At 52.8% G+C, this 16,443-nt stretch overlaps 1 protein-coding gene across 2 annotated transcripts; it reads left to right on the top strand.

Annotated features, from left to right (window-relative positions):
* Positions 1-460: 460 nt before the first annotated feature.
* On the top strand, positions 461-15,629 carry Npr1 (natriuretic peptide receptor 1). 2 transcript variants are annotated; one of them, XM_087897314.1, is made up of 23 exons: positions 461-598; positions 1,064-2,070; positions 2,794-2,993; positions 3,555-3,668; positions 4,080-4,215; positions 4,533-4,624; positions 5,861-5,996; positions 6,183-6,267; positions 7,406-7,526; positions 8,240-8,314; positions 8,445-8,522; positions 8,791-8,895; positions 9,136-9,207; positions 9,304-9,460; positions 9,835-9,990; positions 10,177-10,345; positions 10,887-11,033; positions 11,133-11,256; positions 11,382-11,450; positions 11,868-12,042; positions 12,244-12,342; positions 14,849-14,940; positions 15,068-15,629. In XM_087897314.1, the coding sequence occupies exons 2-23, from the start codon at positions 1,362-1,364 to the stop codon at positions 15,128-15,130; spliced, it is 3,174 nt and encodes a 1,057-aa protein (XP_087753440.1). In that variant the 5' UTR covers positions 461-598; positions 1,064-1,361; the 3' UTR covers positions 15,131-15,629. The 2 variants fall into 2 exon arrangements, with proteins under 2 accessions (XP_087753440.1, XP_087753439.1); XM_087897313.1 differs by lacking the exon at positions 461-598 and having other exon boundaries at positions 965-2,070.
* Positions 15,630-16,443: the final 814 nt, after the last annotated feature.

Consider the following 16,443-nt stretch of genomic DNA (forward strand, 5'->3'; position numbering starts at 1 on the left):
AGCATTTGACACAGAGGGTCCTCTGGAAATTATTGCTGACCTTAGATCCAGCTTTGGCTTGAAGTCTGGCAAAGTTGAAGGCGCAATACGGTTAATGAATCCGGATGGCCATTAGAGGGCAGACTAATCCCACGGCGCTGCGGCGCAACGGCCCAGCAGTTTGGTGTCCCCAGACTCCCCGCTCCTTCATTTATTCTTCCCATGTTCATTTCCAACTCCAACCTCTCAGGTCCCATTTTAATAATCTTCCACACAAAACATTCACATGAAGTTACAGCTCTTCTCTAACCACCCACTCCCCTCCGCCCCCACTTTCCATCATTACTTGGGAACTAAAGAGTTAACTCCACCCTCCCACCTGGTCATCTTGCTCTGTTAATCTGCTCAATCTGGGAGGCGGCGAAGAAGAAAGGGGAGGTTCTCATTGATAGACTGGGTAACCCGGACTCTGGCTCGCCTGCCTTTTCCAGAAACCCTCCCAAACTCCCAAAAGCCACACACACACACACACACACACACACACACACACACACACACACACCTTTTCCGGCCAACATTTAAACAAGCCTCTACTTCCCTCTTCCCCAGAAGGAGCCAGGTAGGAAAGGAGACCCCAGGGGGGGCGCCAGGGTCAGGGAACAGCTTCCTTACACCTCCCTCCTTAGCCTTGCTCTCCCCACGGCCTGTGCGCCCCGCCTGAGGAGGGAAGCCTCGCACAGAGGCGACACGGCGGGAAGAGGGGTCAGCAATAACCGCGCTGACGCCGGGGGTGGGGGCCAGCCGTAGCCTTGGCTGGGAGGAAGGAGTTAAAGAGCCGGGATTGGCTCCCTGGGCTCTCTTGTCACCGAATCTGGGAGGGGAGGATTTGCCGCCTGGCTTGGGACCTTGTGGTCCCGTGTGTCGTGTCCCCCCTCCCCCTCCCCCCCCCCCCCACGCCTGCCCGCCTCCGGAACGGCCGGAGACTTGAGCCAGCCGGACGCCCCTTCTGGCACACTCTTGGGGCAAGCGCGAGCGCACACTCCCCTTTCCTCGCTGGCTCTCCCTCACGCCCCGCTCTCCCTAGATCACCCGCTAGCTCGCTCGCTCGCTCACTCTCCACCGACTCCCTTCGGGCGCTGCGCTCGCTCCCACCTGCTCCAAGGCGCCCTCCGCTCCCGGACGCGCCCAGCTTAGCGTGTTCACTCGACGGCCGGACCGTCGCAGCCCCGGCAGGCAGCGTGCCCTCGGGACTGTGGCTACGACCCACCCCCCGCCCTCGCTCCCGCTCTGGCGCTCTGGATGTCCGCGACTAGTCCCTGAATCCGAGGACAGCGAGCAGAACATGGTGACAGCAGTGTCCCGTCTCTGCGCTCGCTGAGGCCATGCCCGGCTCCCGACGCGTCCGTCCGCGCCTCCGGGCGCTGCTGCTGCTGCCGCCTCTGCTGCTGCTCCGGAGTGGGCACGCGGGTGACCTGACGGTGGCCGTGGTATTACCGCTGGCCAACACCTCGTACCCGTGGTCGTGGGCGCGCGTGGGGCCGGCCGTGGAACTGGCTCTCGAGAAGGTGAAGGCGCGGCCGGACTTGCTGCCGGGCTGGACGGTCCGCACGGTGCTGGGCAGCAGCGAGAACGCGGCGGGCGTCTGCTCCGACACCGCTGCACCGCTTGCCGCGGTGGACCTTAAGTGGGAGCACAGCCCCGCGATGTTCCTGGGCCCGGGCTGCGTGTACTCCGCTGCCCCAGTGGGGCGCTTCACCGCGCATTGGCGGGTGCCGCTGCTCACCGCTGGCGCCCCGGCCCTGGGCATCGGGATCAAGGACGAGTACGCCTTGACCACTCGCGCGGGGCCCAGCCACGTCAAGCTGGGCGATTTCGTGGCAGCGCTGCATCGACGGCTGGGCTGGGAGCACCAAGCGCTGGTGCTCTATGCAGATCGGCTGGGCGGCGACCGGCCTTGCTTCTTCATAGTGGAGGGGCTGTACATGCGGGTGCGTGAGCGCCTCAACATCACAGTGCATCACCAGGAGTTCGTCGAGGACGACCCCGACCACTACGCCAAGCTACTGCGGGCCGTGCAGCGCAAGGGCAGAGGTGAGGCAGGCACCCACCCGGACGCCTGGCTCGCGCGGCCTTCTCTCCCGCCTGTCCACGGCCTGGTACTCCTCCCTCCTCTGGAAGTCAAGGCATCCTCCTGGCTGTTTCTCTGAAAAGTCTTGCCCTACACGACTTTCCCACCTCTGAGTTTCTAGTTCCCTCTCTTATAACCCTTCGGCGCCGGGTTTGCATTTCTACCCTCTCCCCTACCCCTTTCCTCCGGTCTCCCCGTGACCTTCCTGCTGCGCGGACTTTTCCTGAGTTAAGCTTTAAGCGAGGAAGGGCCTAGTTCTAGCGCTACCGCATCCTCTGCTTGGTGCCCCGCTCTTCCTCCTGTTTTCGCTTGCTCTACGCTACCACGTTCTCTCTCCAGTTTCTTCTATTGCTCCCACGCGAGCTCTTGGGTTCCTTCTCCCGCTGACCCTTTTCTGATTCCTCCTGCACTCTTGGTCCCCCACCTTCTGTTCCCTCCTCCTCCCACCTCTCTCTCCCTCCCTACTCTGCACACCTCCTCCTCCCATCTTTCGCGTTCCCTTGCCAAGGCCCTGCCTGATGGAGAAAGGAGTCATTTAAAGACCACAGACTCAGAATTCCCTCCCTTGCAATACCTTGTGTTCATTCGTGTTCTCTCTCTCTCTCTCCCTCTCTCTCCCTCTCCCTCTCTCCCCTCCCCTCTCCCGCTCCGTCCCTCCCCCCCCCCTTTCCCTCCTTTCCCTCCAGTTATCTATATCTGCAGCTCTCCGGATGCCTTCAGGAGCCTGATGCTTCTGGCCATAGATGCTGGCCTGACTGGGGAGGACTATGTTTTCTTCCACTTGGATGTGTTTGGGCAAAGCCTTCAGGGTGCAAAAGGCCCCGCTCCCCAAAAGCCCTGGGAAAGAGGAGATGGGCAGGACAACAGTGCCCGCCAAGCATTTCATGTGAGTGCTGGGGTTTGAAGTCCATGTGTAGGGCTCTGAACTGTTGACACGTCGTTTCTGGGATGCCCCTACATGTCTGAAATGATTCCAGAAAACAGGTTTTGATAGTCAGAGAGTTGTGACTACATGGGATTTGAAGTACATGGGATTTGGGGTCTTCAGAACCAGAAGGCTGAGCAGATGACAGAAGGGATCTGAAGCAGGAGGATAGTAAAGACCCGTGGACCGGACAGTTCTTGAATCTTTTGCTCAAGCACAGAGGCCACCCCATAAAAGACACAGGGTTCAATCTGATCTTTTTGTTGTTTAATTTTTATTGTTTATTTTTTGTTTCTTTATGTATTCCTGGTTATTGTACGTAGACCAGGCTGACCTCAAACTCAGAGATTCTCTTGCTTCTGCCTCCTGGGTGCTAGGATTAAAGGCTATGTGCCCCCGCACCCGCCATTCAATTTGATCTTGACCTGAGCAGAGAGGCTGGTCTGGGAGGTGGGAACCCAGAATACAGGGAGAACTGGAATCAACCCCCAGCACTCTGCTTTTCACTGATCCCTTCCTCAGGCTGCCAAAATCATTTCTTACAAAGAGCCAGATAATCCGGAGTACCTGGAGTTCCTGCAGCAGCTGAAATTCCTGGCTGACAAGCAATTCAACTTCACCATAGAGGACGGCCTGGTAGGAGCGGGCCTTGGAGACCTGCAGTGTGGATCTCCAGACCCTAATCCAAATCTCGCTGCCACGTACCTCACTCTCTCAGGCATCTCGCATCCCATCTCCACTTCTTCCTATTATTTCTGTATCTCTTCTGATGATGGAGGGGGACAGTGACAAAGTCAACCCTTGAACCTACAGCCCTCATCAGGGAAACAGGAATGACATACCCTGCCCTATCTACCTAGCGTGACTCTGAGCAGGGAGCCGTGGTAGATGCAAAAGCATCTTTTAAGCAGACACTTCTGTTGGAATATGCTTGCTGTCTGTGTCCTCTTCTGAACTCCCAGTACCACCCCCAGTTTCCTACCTACGGCACTCTTGCCCCTCTGTGCCCTGGCCATCGCCCTGTCTGAGCTCTGCTTGCTTCTGCAGGAGAATATCATTCCAGCTTCCTTCCACGATGGACTCCTGCTCTATGTCCAGGCAGTGACAGAGACTTTGGCACAGGGGGGAGCCATCACTGATGGGGAGGACATCACTCAGCGGATGTGGAACCGGAGCTTCCAAGGTCAGGGCCTAGAAGGAGCTGGAATGGGCTGCTTTGGGGGAGGGAGGGAGCCCCGGGTGGCCTAGCAGGAGACTACAAAATGCCTGTTACCTAACCAGATCTCCTAAATTCCATAAAATTCTGTGTGCCAAATCTGCCATTCCCACAGCCATATGGCTGTCCTTTTCCTCATTATGCATATATCAATGTTTGTGTCTACATCTCTGTCTCTATGGAGAGAGAGAGAGAGAGAGAGAGAGAGAGAGAGAGAGAGAGAGAGAGAGAGAGAAATGGTTGGGATGAAGTGAGGCATCTCTGAACCTCCCCTATGTCCCTAGGTGTAACAGGATACCTGAAAATTGATAGCAATGGAGATCGGGAGACCGATTTCTCCCTCTGGGATATGGATCCAGAAACAGGCACCTTCAGAGTAAGTTCATGCATGCACCAAGAAGACAGTTCCAGGCAAGAATGGTGTCTCATCCTCCTACCCCCTGTAAATGGAAGTGGAGTTTTCCTGTCTCAACTGCCTGGTCCCAAATAACTGACTCAGAGGCTAAATATGAATTACAAATATTCAGCCAGTAGCTCAGGTTTGTTACTACGTAGCTCTTACATTTAAATTAACCCATTTCTATTAATCTATGTATTGCCATATAAAAACCTTGTACCACCACACCTGGCTTCTACTTCATTCTTGGTTTTTTTTGTTTGTTTTGATAGGGGTCTCTGTGTAACAGTCCTGGCTGTCCTGGAACTCGCTTTGTAGTCCAGGCTGGCCTTGAACTCACAGAGATCCTCCTGCCTCTGCGATATATTGCCACATGGTTCATAACTTTACCTGTCCTCTACCATCTTGCTTCTTGGACAGCTCGCTGGTGTCTCTTTCAACTCTGCCCTTCTTCATCCCAGTCCTCAGTTTGATTCCCCTGCCTAATTTTATCCTGCCCTGCTACAGGCCAAACAGCTTTATTATTAACCAGAGAGAGTAATACATATTCACAGAGTACAGAAAGATGATCCCACAGCACACACACGCCCTACCCCTGCCAGGTATCTGCTTGTTCTTTGGACAGCTATGAGAGTACTGGCTAAGGCAGGTTCAACTCCTCAGACTGGGGAGCAACTCAGATGATCAGGATGCACAGGCTTGTCCGCTCAGGGAACCTCAGGTCTGATAGGTAACCCTAGAGTCCTTCCCTTGAAGAGTTCCTCAGACAGTTGGGACCCATCCTAGCAGAGACAGTCACTCGGGGCCAAAAGAATGGGTTTGTGTAGCTGTGTAAATGCAGCAAGGACAAGAAGGGACAGAGGTCAAAGACACCAAGAATCAGATCTATCAGGGAAGGCCCCCTGGAGGAGACATGCAGGGATGAGGCTGGAAGTGGGGTGCTGTTTCTGTCTTGCAACCAATGCCAGCCCCCTGAGTATAGAGTTGGGGTTTCCAGTGGGATTTCCTATGGATACATCTTTAGAAAATCTTTTAGTGTTCAAGTTTTTGCCTCTTTTGCCTTGGGCATGGGTTTAAAGACTCTCTGGATAGTCACAGCAGGAACCTGGTGAGGAGTTGGTAGCCTAGACACAGGTCCTGGAAACAGAGATTGGCAAGCAGGAGGCAAGATGGCACAGGAGACTACAGGCTCTCACCGTTCCTGATCTTCCTCAGGTCGTGCTGAACTACAACGGGACTTCCCAGGAGCTGATGGCTGTGTCAGAACGCAAATTATACTGGCCCTTGGGGTACCCACCTCCTGACATCCCCAAATGTGGCTTTGACAATGAGGACCCTGCCTGCAACCAAGGTGATTGGCCCATGCTTCCAAAGTCCTGTTGTCGAGCCACTGCCTCCTCCCAGGGAGCTAGAGGCTCCTCCCCCTCCTCCCCCCCACGCCACCTCCCTTCATCTCTCATCGCTGCTGACTATTAGACAGTCCCCCCTCTTGCTGTCTAACACACGTCTCTCTTCTGCAACTCGGACCCTCCCACAGGCCACTTTTCCACCCTGGAGGTCCTGGCTCTGGTGGGCAGCCTTTCTCTGGTTAGCTTTCTGATTGTGTCCTTCTTCATATACAGGTAAGTTATGGGCTAGGGGTGCTAAGTGAGATTGGGGAGACTTGGGAGCACGGAGAAGAGAGCAGGAGAGCAGGTCTGGGAGGGAGCCTCATGTGGGAAGAGAATACTTATTTCATTCCCTCCGGGAGGAGGCAGAAGCTCTGGAGTGGAGTCTGGAAAGCATGGACCAGTCAGATTGGTTCAGGCTGGGCTAGAGCTACAAAGCCATATCTAGGAAACTTGGGAACAGAGAAGTTGAGGGTGGCATCATAGCAGAGGAGATGTAGATGTAGAACTAGCATCCCTTGCTGAGGCTGGGTGGAAAGCGGCACTTCAGAACCTTCAGGTACGGGGCCCAAAGTAGTTGGTCATGATGGTGCACCCTGCTGTGGGCTAGGTTCTGACCCTGTGCTGGAAAAGCAGGGTGAGGGGGAGGCTGGAGAGATGGCTCAGAGGTTAAGAGCACTGTCTGTTCTTCCAAAGGTCCTGAGTTCAATTCCCAGCAACCACATGGTGGCTCACAACCATCTGTAATGGGGTCTGGTGCCTTCTTCTGGCCTGCAGGCATACACACAGACAGAATAGTGTATACAAAATAAATAAATAAAATATTAAAAAAAAAAAAGGCGGGGTGAGGGAGCCTACCCTGTTCTGAGTGCAGGTGGAAATGGAAGCCCAGGGCAGGCTAAGGAGACAGGAAGAGAAGGAGGAGAACAGTGCTGACCGCACGTCCTGTGTGCCAGGCACTTCATCCCTGTGATACTAGAGAATGAAGGAGCCGGGCGGTGGTGGTACATGCCTTTAATTCCAGCACTCAGGAGGCAGAGGCAGGCAGATCTCTATGAGTCTGAGACCAGCCTGGCCTACAGAGGGAGTTCCAGGACAGCTATGGCTACAAAGTGAGACCCTGTCTCAAAAAAAGGGGGGGGGGTAAAAGTCAATGTAGAGGCCTCCAGTTTTGTTTTGTTTTTAAAAAAAAAAGAAAAAAAAAACAAAACCTGAAGTGCCTGTGAGGTGGAATTTTCCTCAGGCCCCAGGCCTCACCATGCTCAGCTCAGAGAACAGGACTCCCTCACTCATCCCTTAGCACATAGAATGTCCCAGGGCTCTGAGGGACTGCTGAGCAGCCAGGGGCTAAAGTGCAGACTTCATATCTCAGGAAGATGCAGTTGGAGAAGGAGCTGGCCTCAGAGTTGTGGCGAGTACGCTGGGAGGACCTGCAGCCCAGCAGCCTGGAGAGGCACCTTCGGAGTGCGGGCAGCCGACTGACTCTGAGCGGGGTGAGAACACCGTTGTCTCTGGAGGGTGGGAATAGCTGAGTATCAGGGCAATGCCTGAGGAGTAAGTAGAAGGTGAGTCTAAGCTAAATAAGGTGGCTCATGCCTGGACCCAGGACATGGGAAGTCAAGACAGGAAGATTGCTGCAGGTCTGAGGCTAGCCTGTGCTACAGAATGAGACCCTGTCTTAGAAAACCAAAACTCAAGCTGTGTGGCGGCACATGCTTTTCATTTCCGCACTGGAGAGGCAGAGGCTGGTAGATCTCTATGAGTTTAAGGCTAGCCTGGTCTACAGAGTGAGTTCCAGGACAGCCTGGGCTACATGAAGAAACCCTGTCTCAAAAAAAATTAATGAATTAATTAGTCAGTTAATAATAATAAAAGCAAAACCACACGAACTTCCAGCTCTGCCTTCACTTGCTTACTCTGACATTGTCTGAGATGAGGGCTGCAGCTACAGCCTCCCTGACAAGGCTGCTTCAAAGGTCAAAGCGAATGGTCCAAGTAAATATACAGCTCTGATTCTAATATACTACTTAAAGGAGGTGAAAGCTAGCCTGGGAGGCCGAGGCAATAGCACTGCTAGGAGTTCCAGGGTAGCCTGGGCTAAAGAGTGATAGCCTATCTCAGGAGGGTGACACAGCAGTGAGACAGAACTTCCAGGGGGCAGATTGGCCCCTGAGCTTACCATGCACTCTCCTGTTCACTTCCACAGCGAGGCTCCAATTACGGCTCCCTGCTGACCACAGAGGGCCAGTTCCAAGTCTTTGCCAAGACAGCATACTACAAGGTAAGTCTGGGGAAAGATCGCTGATCCTGGAGACCCGGGTGGACTGAGAGATGGTTCTGAAGTGGTCCCAGGGGCAGGGGTGGGCTTTCAGGGCCATACCCTGCATGATGAGTCTCCGTTTCTTGCTCAGGGCAACCTCGTGGCTGTGAAACGCGTCAACCGGAAACGCATTGAGTTAACCCGAAAAGTCCTGTTTGAACTTAAGCATGTAATGTAGGGGGTGAGGCCGTGACCTGGGAAGGGACCCATGGGCACTCCAGGAGAGTTGTGGACAGAACTGGTTATGGAGGGATCTGTAGAGCTGGGATGGGAGTGCGAGTCTTGTAGATAGGAAGAGGGGGATTAGTCATAACCCGAAAGACCCGCTAGGTCCTTCAGGGGCCAGGTATGCTATCCTCACAGGTACACAGCCTGGAGGATAAGAGGTTAGGGAGCAGATTCTGTAGACGTGTGACTGATGCTGCCCCTACCTGCAGATGCGAGATGTGCAGAATGAACACTTGACCAGGTTTGTGGGTGCCTGTACCGACCCCCCCAACATCTGTATCCTCACAGAGTACTGTCCCCGTGGGAGCCTACAGGTGAGTGGAACGGGGGTATGGGGTAGGGCAGTGGCAGAACACTTGGCTCTTATCCCACTGACCATATGGGCCCAGACAAATCTTTTTCTGGCTTTTCTTGGCCCTCTGTTGGGGGCTGGGGGCAGGCATGGTGATGGCACTAGAGTAAATCCAAGTGTCCTGTTATACCAGTTGATGCCAGTCGCTCCCTTGCGCCCTCCTCCTACACCCAGGGGGTTCTGACTCTTGCTGTCCCAGCAGGACATTCTAGAGAACGAGAGTATAACTCTGGACTGGATGTTTCGGTACTCGCTCACCAACGACATTGTCAAGGTGAGTTCAGGGGAGTTCACTGGATACCAGGCAAGGGCTGGGCATGGTTGGAAGCCACACTCATGCCCAAGCTCCCTGCCTTCCTAAATTTCCCAGGGGATGCTCTTTCTGCACAATGGGGCCATTTGTTCCCATGGGAACCTCAAGTCGTCCAACTGCGTGGTAGATGGGCGTTTCGTGTTAAAGATCACCGACTATGGGCTCGAGAGCTTCAGAGACCCGGAGCCTGAGCAAGGACACACCCTCTTTGCCAGTGAGCCTGACTCCTGACCCCGAGGCTTCTGCTGCCCGCACAACTCAGAAGGGCAATTGAGGTCTAGGCTCTGTTTGACTTGGGTCCATCTCTCACCTCGAGGCTCAACCTTCATTGGTTAAAGAGGTCAGGCTAGGTGGCCTCTAGTTCACTGGTTCTCAGTGCTGGGCAGTGTCTGCAGGAGTCCTAGCCACTGCCTGGTTCCCAGCTAACCTTAAACTGTATGACCCTTTCTTTTCTCGGTATTATCAGACCATGCTGTCTTACTTTTATTATTGCATTTGCTAGTTTTCCTTCTCCTATCAGAACGTAAAGTGCCTTATCCTTCAGCCTTGGGGCCCTTCCTTCTATGACTCCTAACTTCTGATCCACAGAAAAATTGTGGACCGCACCTGAACTCCTGCGGATGGCTTCGCCACCTGCCCGTGGATCCCAAGCCGGCGATGTGTACAGCTTTGGTATCATCCTTCAGGAGATTGCCCTCAGGAGTGGGGTCTTCCATGTGGAAGGTTTAGACCTCAGCCCGAAAGGTGAGGCTCACGTGGCTTATGCCCCCAGAGAGGGGAAGCTCGGCAAACACCCCTGCCCTTCCTTCTGAAGTAGGGCACCAACCACTATCCTTCGCTCTGTGGCTGCTGAGACCAGTCCACTCCGTGCTCTGCTCCGGACTTGTCCCAGCTGCCCCCACACTTCAGCGCATACCACTTCCCACACAGAGATCATCGAGCGTGTGACTCGGGGTGAGCAGCCCCCATTCCGACCCTCCATGACTCTGCAAAGTCACCTGGAGGAACTGGGGCAGCTGATGCAGCGGTGCTGGGCAGAGGACCCACAGGAGCGGCCACCCTTCCAGCAGATCCGCCTGGCACTACGCAAATTTAACAAGTTAGTGGTCTCTTCCCACCACACTTACACCTGTCTCTCCAGTGACAGTGGGAGCCCACCGCAGCCCGCCACAGCCCCACAGGCATCTGCATGTGTGTAACATGGCTGACCCCGTAGCGCTCTACCTTTCACGGCTCTTCCTCTGCCAACACTGACACCTCACACCCTTCCTGCCCGCAGCCCTATACTGACCCCCAGACTTATGATAAATAGGAGTGCATGGGCCAGATGCCCCAGCCTCTTTCCACCTTAGTCTCAATCCTAATCAAAAGCTCCGACCCCAGCCCTCTGTGTCCCTCTTCCAATAGACCCACTGTGGCCTTCTCTCTCTGCTGCCTGTCACTGTCCTCAGCTCCGCCTCCTTCCAACTCACTTGTGTTCAATAAGAATAAATAAGATATCCAGCCGGGCTCGAAGGCAGGTGGATGTCTGTGAGCTCGAGGCCAGCCTGGTCTACATGGCAAGTTCCAGGACAACTAGGACCCTGACTCAAAGGGTCATCTCATCTCATCTGTGCCCCCACGTGCCCCACGGCCCTCAGGGAGAGCAGCAGCAACATTCTGGACAACCTGCTGTCACGCATGGAACAGTATGCCAACAACCTGGAGGAACTGGTAGAGGAGAGAACTCAGGCTTACCTGGAGGAGAAGCGCAGAGCTGAGGCCTTGCTCTACCAGATTCTGCCCCAGTGAGTGCTCGGCTGTGGGCGCAGGCACGCACACACATGGACACAGTCACATAGCCCAGACCCCCACCTCACCTCTGGTCGCCTGCACTTCCCCCTCAGCTCCGTGGCTGAGCAGCTGAAGAGAGGCGAGACCGTCCAGGCTGAGGCCTTCGACAGTGTCACCATCTACTTCAGTGACATCGTGGGCTTTACAGCCCTTTCAGCAGAGAGCACACCCATGCAGGTAAGCGGGGTTCCGCCTCAGGCAATAGGTCAGGTAGTTCAGCTCGGCCTTCAGGTTAGTAGTCCCCATTTGTCCCTGGTGGGAGCCCACATTCCCCATTTCTCTCGGCTTCCCTTGCCCTCCAGGTGGTGACCCTGCTCAATGATCTGTACACTTGCTTTGACGCTGTCATCGACAACTTTGATGTGTACAAGGTGAGGTTGTGACAGGGTACAGGAAGGACGTGGACAAAGTCAAAAGAATGTTCAAATGAAAAAAAAAAAAAAAAAAAAGGCCAGGCAGTGGTCACGCCTTGCCTTTAATCCCCGCACTCGGGAACAGAGGCAGGATGATCTATGTGAGTTCGAGGCCAGCCTGGTCTACAGAGCAAATTCCAAGGCAGCCAGAGCTATACAGAGAAACCATGTCTTGAAAAACCAAAGGGAAAAAGAAAACAATGACCAAGGACATGGGCGAAGAGACACAGTGGGCCCAGGAACAGAAGGAGAAATGGGGGATGGAGGATGGGTCCAGTGGCAGGCTGATAGGGACAGCATGACTGATGATGCACATGGTTTGGCGGGCTCACAAGCACAGGACTCTGGTCCTTCACGCTCATGCCACGCCCACAGGTGGAGACCATTGGTGATGCTTACATGGTGGTGTCAGGGCTCCCAGTACGGAATGGACAGCTCCACGCCCGAGAGGTGGCCCGAATGGCACTTGCACTCCTAGATGCTGTACGTTCCTTCCGCATCCGCCACAGGCCTCAGGAGCAGCTGCGCTTGCGCATTGGCATCCACACAGGTCAGACCCTGGACAGCGTCTAGAGTCAGATCCTGGAGGCTAAAATTAAGGAACAAGCAGTTGTCCCTGCGTCTCGTCCCCTTATCCCCTGCCTCTCCTTACATGTCCTGGGACCACATATCCCAACTCCTGCCTCTTCTGGAGTGCCCACCTACCTCCTCTAACATCCCTGGACTCTGTTGGCTTCTTTTCCCTTCCCAGGTCCTGTGTGTGCTGGTGTTGTAGGGCTGAAGATGCCCCGATACTGTCTCTTTGGAGACACAGTTAACACAGCTTCAAGAATGGAGTCCAATGGGGAAGGTAGGAACACACACACTCACATATACACACATCCCGCACAGGGGGGTGAGAAGGACAGCTGGCCAAGGCATCCTGCTACTTATGCCTACCTAGTTTCTCAGCTAGCTCCCCGCCTTCTCTCCTACTACACTGTCTTCTCATAACACACATACCCCCACATTGTAAATCTAGACTATTGCTGAGTGTGTGTGTCTGTGTGTGCACATGCGTGTACACACAGACACACACACACACAGTGGATTGCAAATGCACTAAGTCCACTTTACCTATGAACATCATAGCTTAGTTAAGGTTCCTGAATTGTTTTCAAAACACTTTCATTAACTGAGCGATGCACTCTAACCCAATCCCTTCCCCCCAGGTGTGCTATTAAGGCTTTAACAAATGCCCTAACACTGAGGTATGTGATATAAGATATTTATATTCTTTGTTTTAATGTGGATCTCATTAAGTTGCTCAGACTAATCTTGAACTTAAAATTCTCTTGCTGTAGTCTCTACATAGCTGGGATTACAGACCTAAGCCACCAGCCTGGAAAACAGAGTTTATTTTATAATAATAAGATATTGAATGTGCTCATGCATCCACAAAGATAGATAAGTGCTTTGTCCAGTGGGTTAAGGTGCTTGCTGGCCAAGCCTGATGACCTGAGGTTGACCCCTGAGACCCACATGGTACCAGGGGAGAATGAATTCCCACAAGTTGTCCTCTGACGGCCATATAAATACCCACACACGTCTGTACACATATGATAGAAGAATAAGGCCAGGCAGCGGTGACACACACCTTTCTAGCACTCAAGAGGCAGAGGCAGGTGGATCTCTGTGAGTTCTATGCCAGCCTGGTCCACAGAGTGAGTTCCAGGATAGACAAAGTTACACAGAGAAACCATATCTCAAAAAAACCAAAATAATGAAAGTAAAAACCACAATGTGCCAGGAGTGTTGGAGCACATCTTTAGTCCCAGTACTCAGGAATCAGAGGCAGGCAGATCTCTAAATTCAAGGCCAATCTGATCTACACAGTGAGCCAGAGCTACCTAGTGAAACCCTGCTTGAAAACAAAACAAAAAGCAAACACCCACACACATAATGGCCAAAAATGTCCTCTCCACTCACAATACATAAATAAATGTAATTTAAAATTTAAAGACTTATGAGAAAACGCAGTATAAAATGCCAAGCATGTAACAACTGTCATTCGTCTTTCCTGGGCCTCAGCTACTTCTCCATATAGTATTCCTGTTTGTGGGTTGTAAGAGACTTGGCGCATTCCGGGGAGGTAGTAGGCAGCTAACAAATGCTTGTTTCCACCCCTCCCCTTGCTCTTGCCTCCTGCTTCCTCTATTTTTGTCTGCTAGGTGGTCGTTTGAAATAGTATCTCAGGCTGTCACAGCTGACTTAAACTCCTGATCCACCCGCCAGCCCTTACCTGAGCGCCAAGATCACAGGACTGTGCCCCCTTTGTTTGATTTGTTTTTAATTTATATGCATTGGTGTTTTGGCTGCGTCTCTATCTGTATGAGGGTGTCAGATCCCCTGGAACAGGAACTACAAACACTTGCAAACTACCATGTGGGTGCTGGGAATTGAACCCAGATCCTCTGAAAGAGCAGCCAGTGTCCTTAACTGCTGAGCTGTCTCTCCAGCCCCTGGGCCCAGTTTTTGAAGCAACTACCAGGCTGTGTGAGCTCAGAAGGCCATGTGACCCTCACCCAAGCCTCCTGATAGGAAACCTGCCCCCAAAGCCCAGAGAATTGTTCAGCTGATAACATTTGCACCTAAATTTGGGGCTGAGGGAGGGAAGAATCCTCTCTTAGATCATTTTTCACACAGTTCATTCTCAGAAGTGGGTCAGCGACACAGGATAGCACACACATAGGTCGGAGTGGCTTTAGGGGGAACGTGGGACAGTAGTGGTCGCTGACCTCCCAGACAGCTTGAGCAGACCTCCTGTGTGCACCCTCAGGAGCTGGTTGGGTCTCAAAAGCAGTGCTGAGTGACAGTTTTCCACCTTCGCAAAGATGCTCTGTAATCAGAGTGTTGTAGCCTTGAGTCTCGTCTGCCAGTCGATGGCTTAAGAGCTAGCCAGTGAGCTGAAGTATAAGTTAGTCCTTAGAGTGCTTGCCTAGCAGCAGAAAGCCCTGGGCTCCATCCCTGACACCACATAAACCAGACTTGATGTTTGCCTGACATTCCAGCACTTGGAACGAGGAGGCAGGAAGATCAGGAGGTAAAAGTCAGTTTAAGTAACGACATCTTATCTCAAAAGAGGGGTGGAGAGGGCTTGAGGGCTTGGGAGGGCCAGAGTGATGGCTCAGCAGTTAAGAGCACAGACTGCTCTTGCGCAGAACCCAGATTATGTGGGCACACTCTACAGGGACAGTCTAGGGCTTCCTGAACTAAAGGCAGCAATTGCTATCCGTCCCACAGGCCCGGTCTTACCCGCCTGCACCCTCCTGCCCCCACCCCTGGCACTCAGCTTCCTCCACCCCTGTCCCCTCCAGCCCTCAAGATCCACCTGTCTTCTGAGACCAAGGCTGTGCTGGAGGAGTTCGACGGCTTCGAGCTGGAGCTTCGCGGGGATGTGGAAATGAAGGTAGAACAGGAATCGCCTTAGATCCCAGAGGGTCCCAAGGCCTCTCCCGTACTTAAACTTTTCAAGTGACTAGGCCAAAAGTGGGGGTGCCGTTCCCTACCCAGCCTTCTCTTTTTATTTCTTCCAGGGCAAAGGCAAGGTTCGGACCTATTGGCTCCTGGGGGAGCGGGGGTGTAGCACAAGAGGCTGACCGACCTGCTGTCCCTCCCATCACCTCCCTTTCCTGTGCTGGAGATGACAGAGGCACCAGCTTCCACCTCTCCCACAGCGACCCAAGCACAGTCACCAGATGTGACCTCTGAAGGATGGAGATGGTGGGGCCTGGAGGGGCCTGCTGGAGCTGTAGGGCCGACTGAAACACACGGTCACTCCCAGGGCCACGCTTGTACCCTGTCCCACCCTTACTCACCTGCCTGGGTTGGGAAGGTGATTCCTTCTCTCCCTCAACTTTGCTCCACTGTAGCTTTTAGAGGGAGGGAATTGTCACATGAGGGAACCAGACAAAGAGGTTCCAGGAGTTTGCAGGAGGTGAGCTGAGCCGTCAGTCATATGTCACAGATACTCCCCTCGCTCCCACTCCACCCCACCCCACAGACCTTGGACACAGTGCATTGAGGAGAAGAGAAGCTGTGGATCCCCATGCCTTGCTTCTCCTATGAGCAAAAACTATTAAAGTCTTTCTTCCTGTGCACAGCGTCTTTTTGGGTTGCTGGGAGACGGCCATGTTCTTTCTCTACCCGCTAGTTCCAAAAAAGAGAACTTTGTTTCTTTTGTTGTTGTTGTTGTTACAAATTTTACACTTTTAATTAAAGGGACCTCGGAAGGGTCCTCGGAATTTCCAATTCTGAGCAGTGCTAAAATTTTAAGAGTCACAACTAACGTTTGTGTGGCTTGTGTCTCTGGCCTTGTTAAAAATTAAAATAAAAGGAGGCAGTCCTAATCCTAGCTACTTACTGAAGCTGACACAGGAACATCAAGGGTTCAAAGCCCACCAGGGCTATAAAATTACTTCAAGTCCAACCTGGGCAACTTAATGAGCTCATCTTAAAAAAAAATAAATAAACTGCCCTAGGATATTGGCTCAAACTTGTAATCTCAATATTTTGGAGGCCGAATCAGGATGATTTCTAGGAGTATAAGGCTGCCCTGGGCTACATTCCAAGCCAGCCAGAGACCTAGTCTCAAAAAAATTAAAGAGGCTCAGCATGTGCTTCCCTAAGGTGCATCAAACTCTGGGTTCAGTCTTAGAGGTAGAGGCAGGAAGGTCTTAAATTCAAGGTCATTTTTAGTCACATTGTGAGTTCAAGGTCAACTTGAGCTACGCAAGGTTGTCTTTAAAAAAAATATCCAAATGAAATATTGCGATATCTCAGTGGTAGGGGCTTGCCCAGCATGCACAAAGCCCTATATCAATTCTCTGTATCACTAAAAAAAACAAGTCCTTATTTATTCATGTATTGACATAATAAACCCTATATATGTGTCTGTGTGTTTCAAGACACG

Source organism: Myodes glareolus, chromosome 17 (genome assembly GCF_982192425.1).
Source record: "Myodes glareolus chromosome 17, mMyoGla1.1, whole genome shotgun sequence".
NCBI lineage: Eukaryota > Metazoa > Chordata > Mammalia > Rodentia > Cricetidae > Myodes > Myodes glareolus.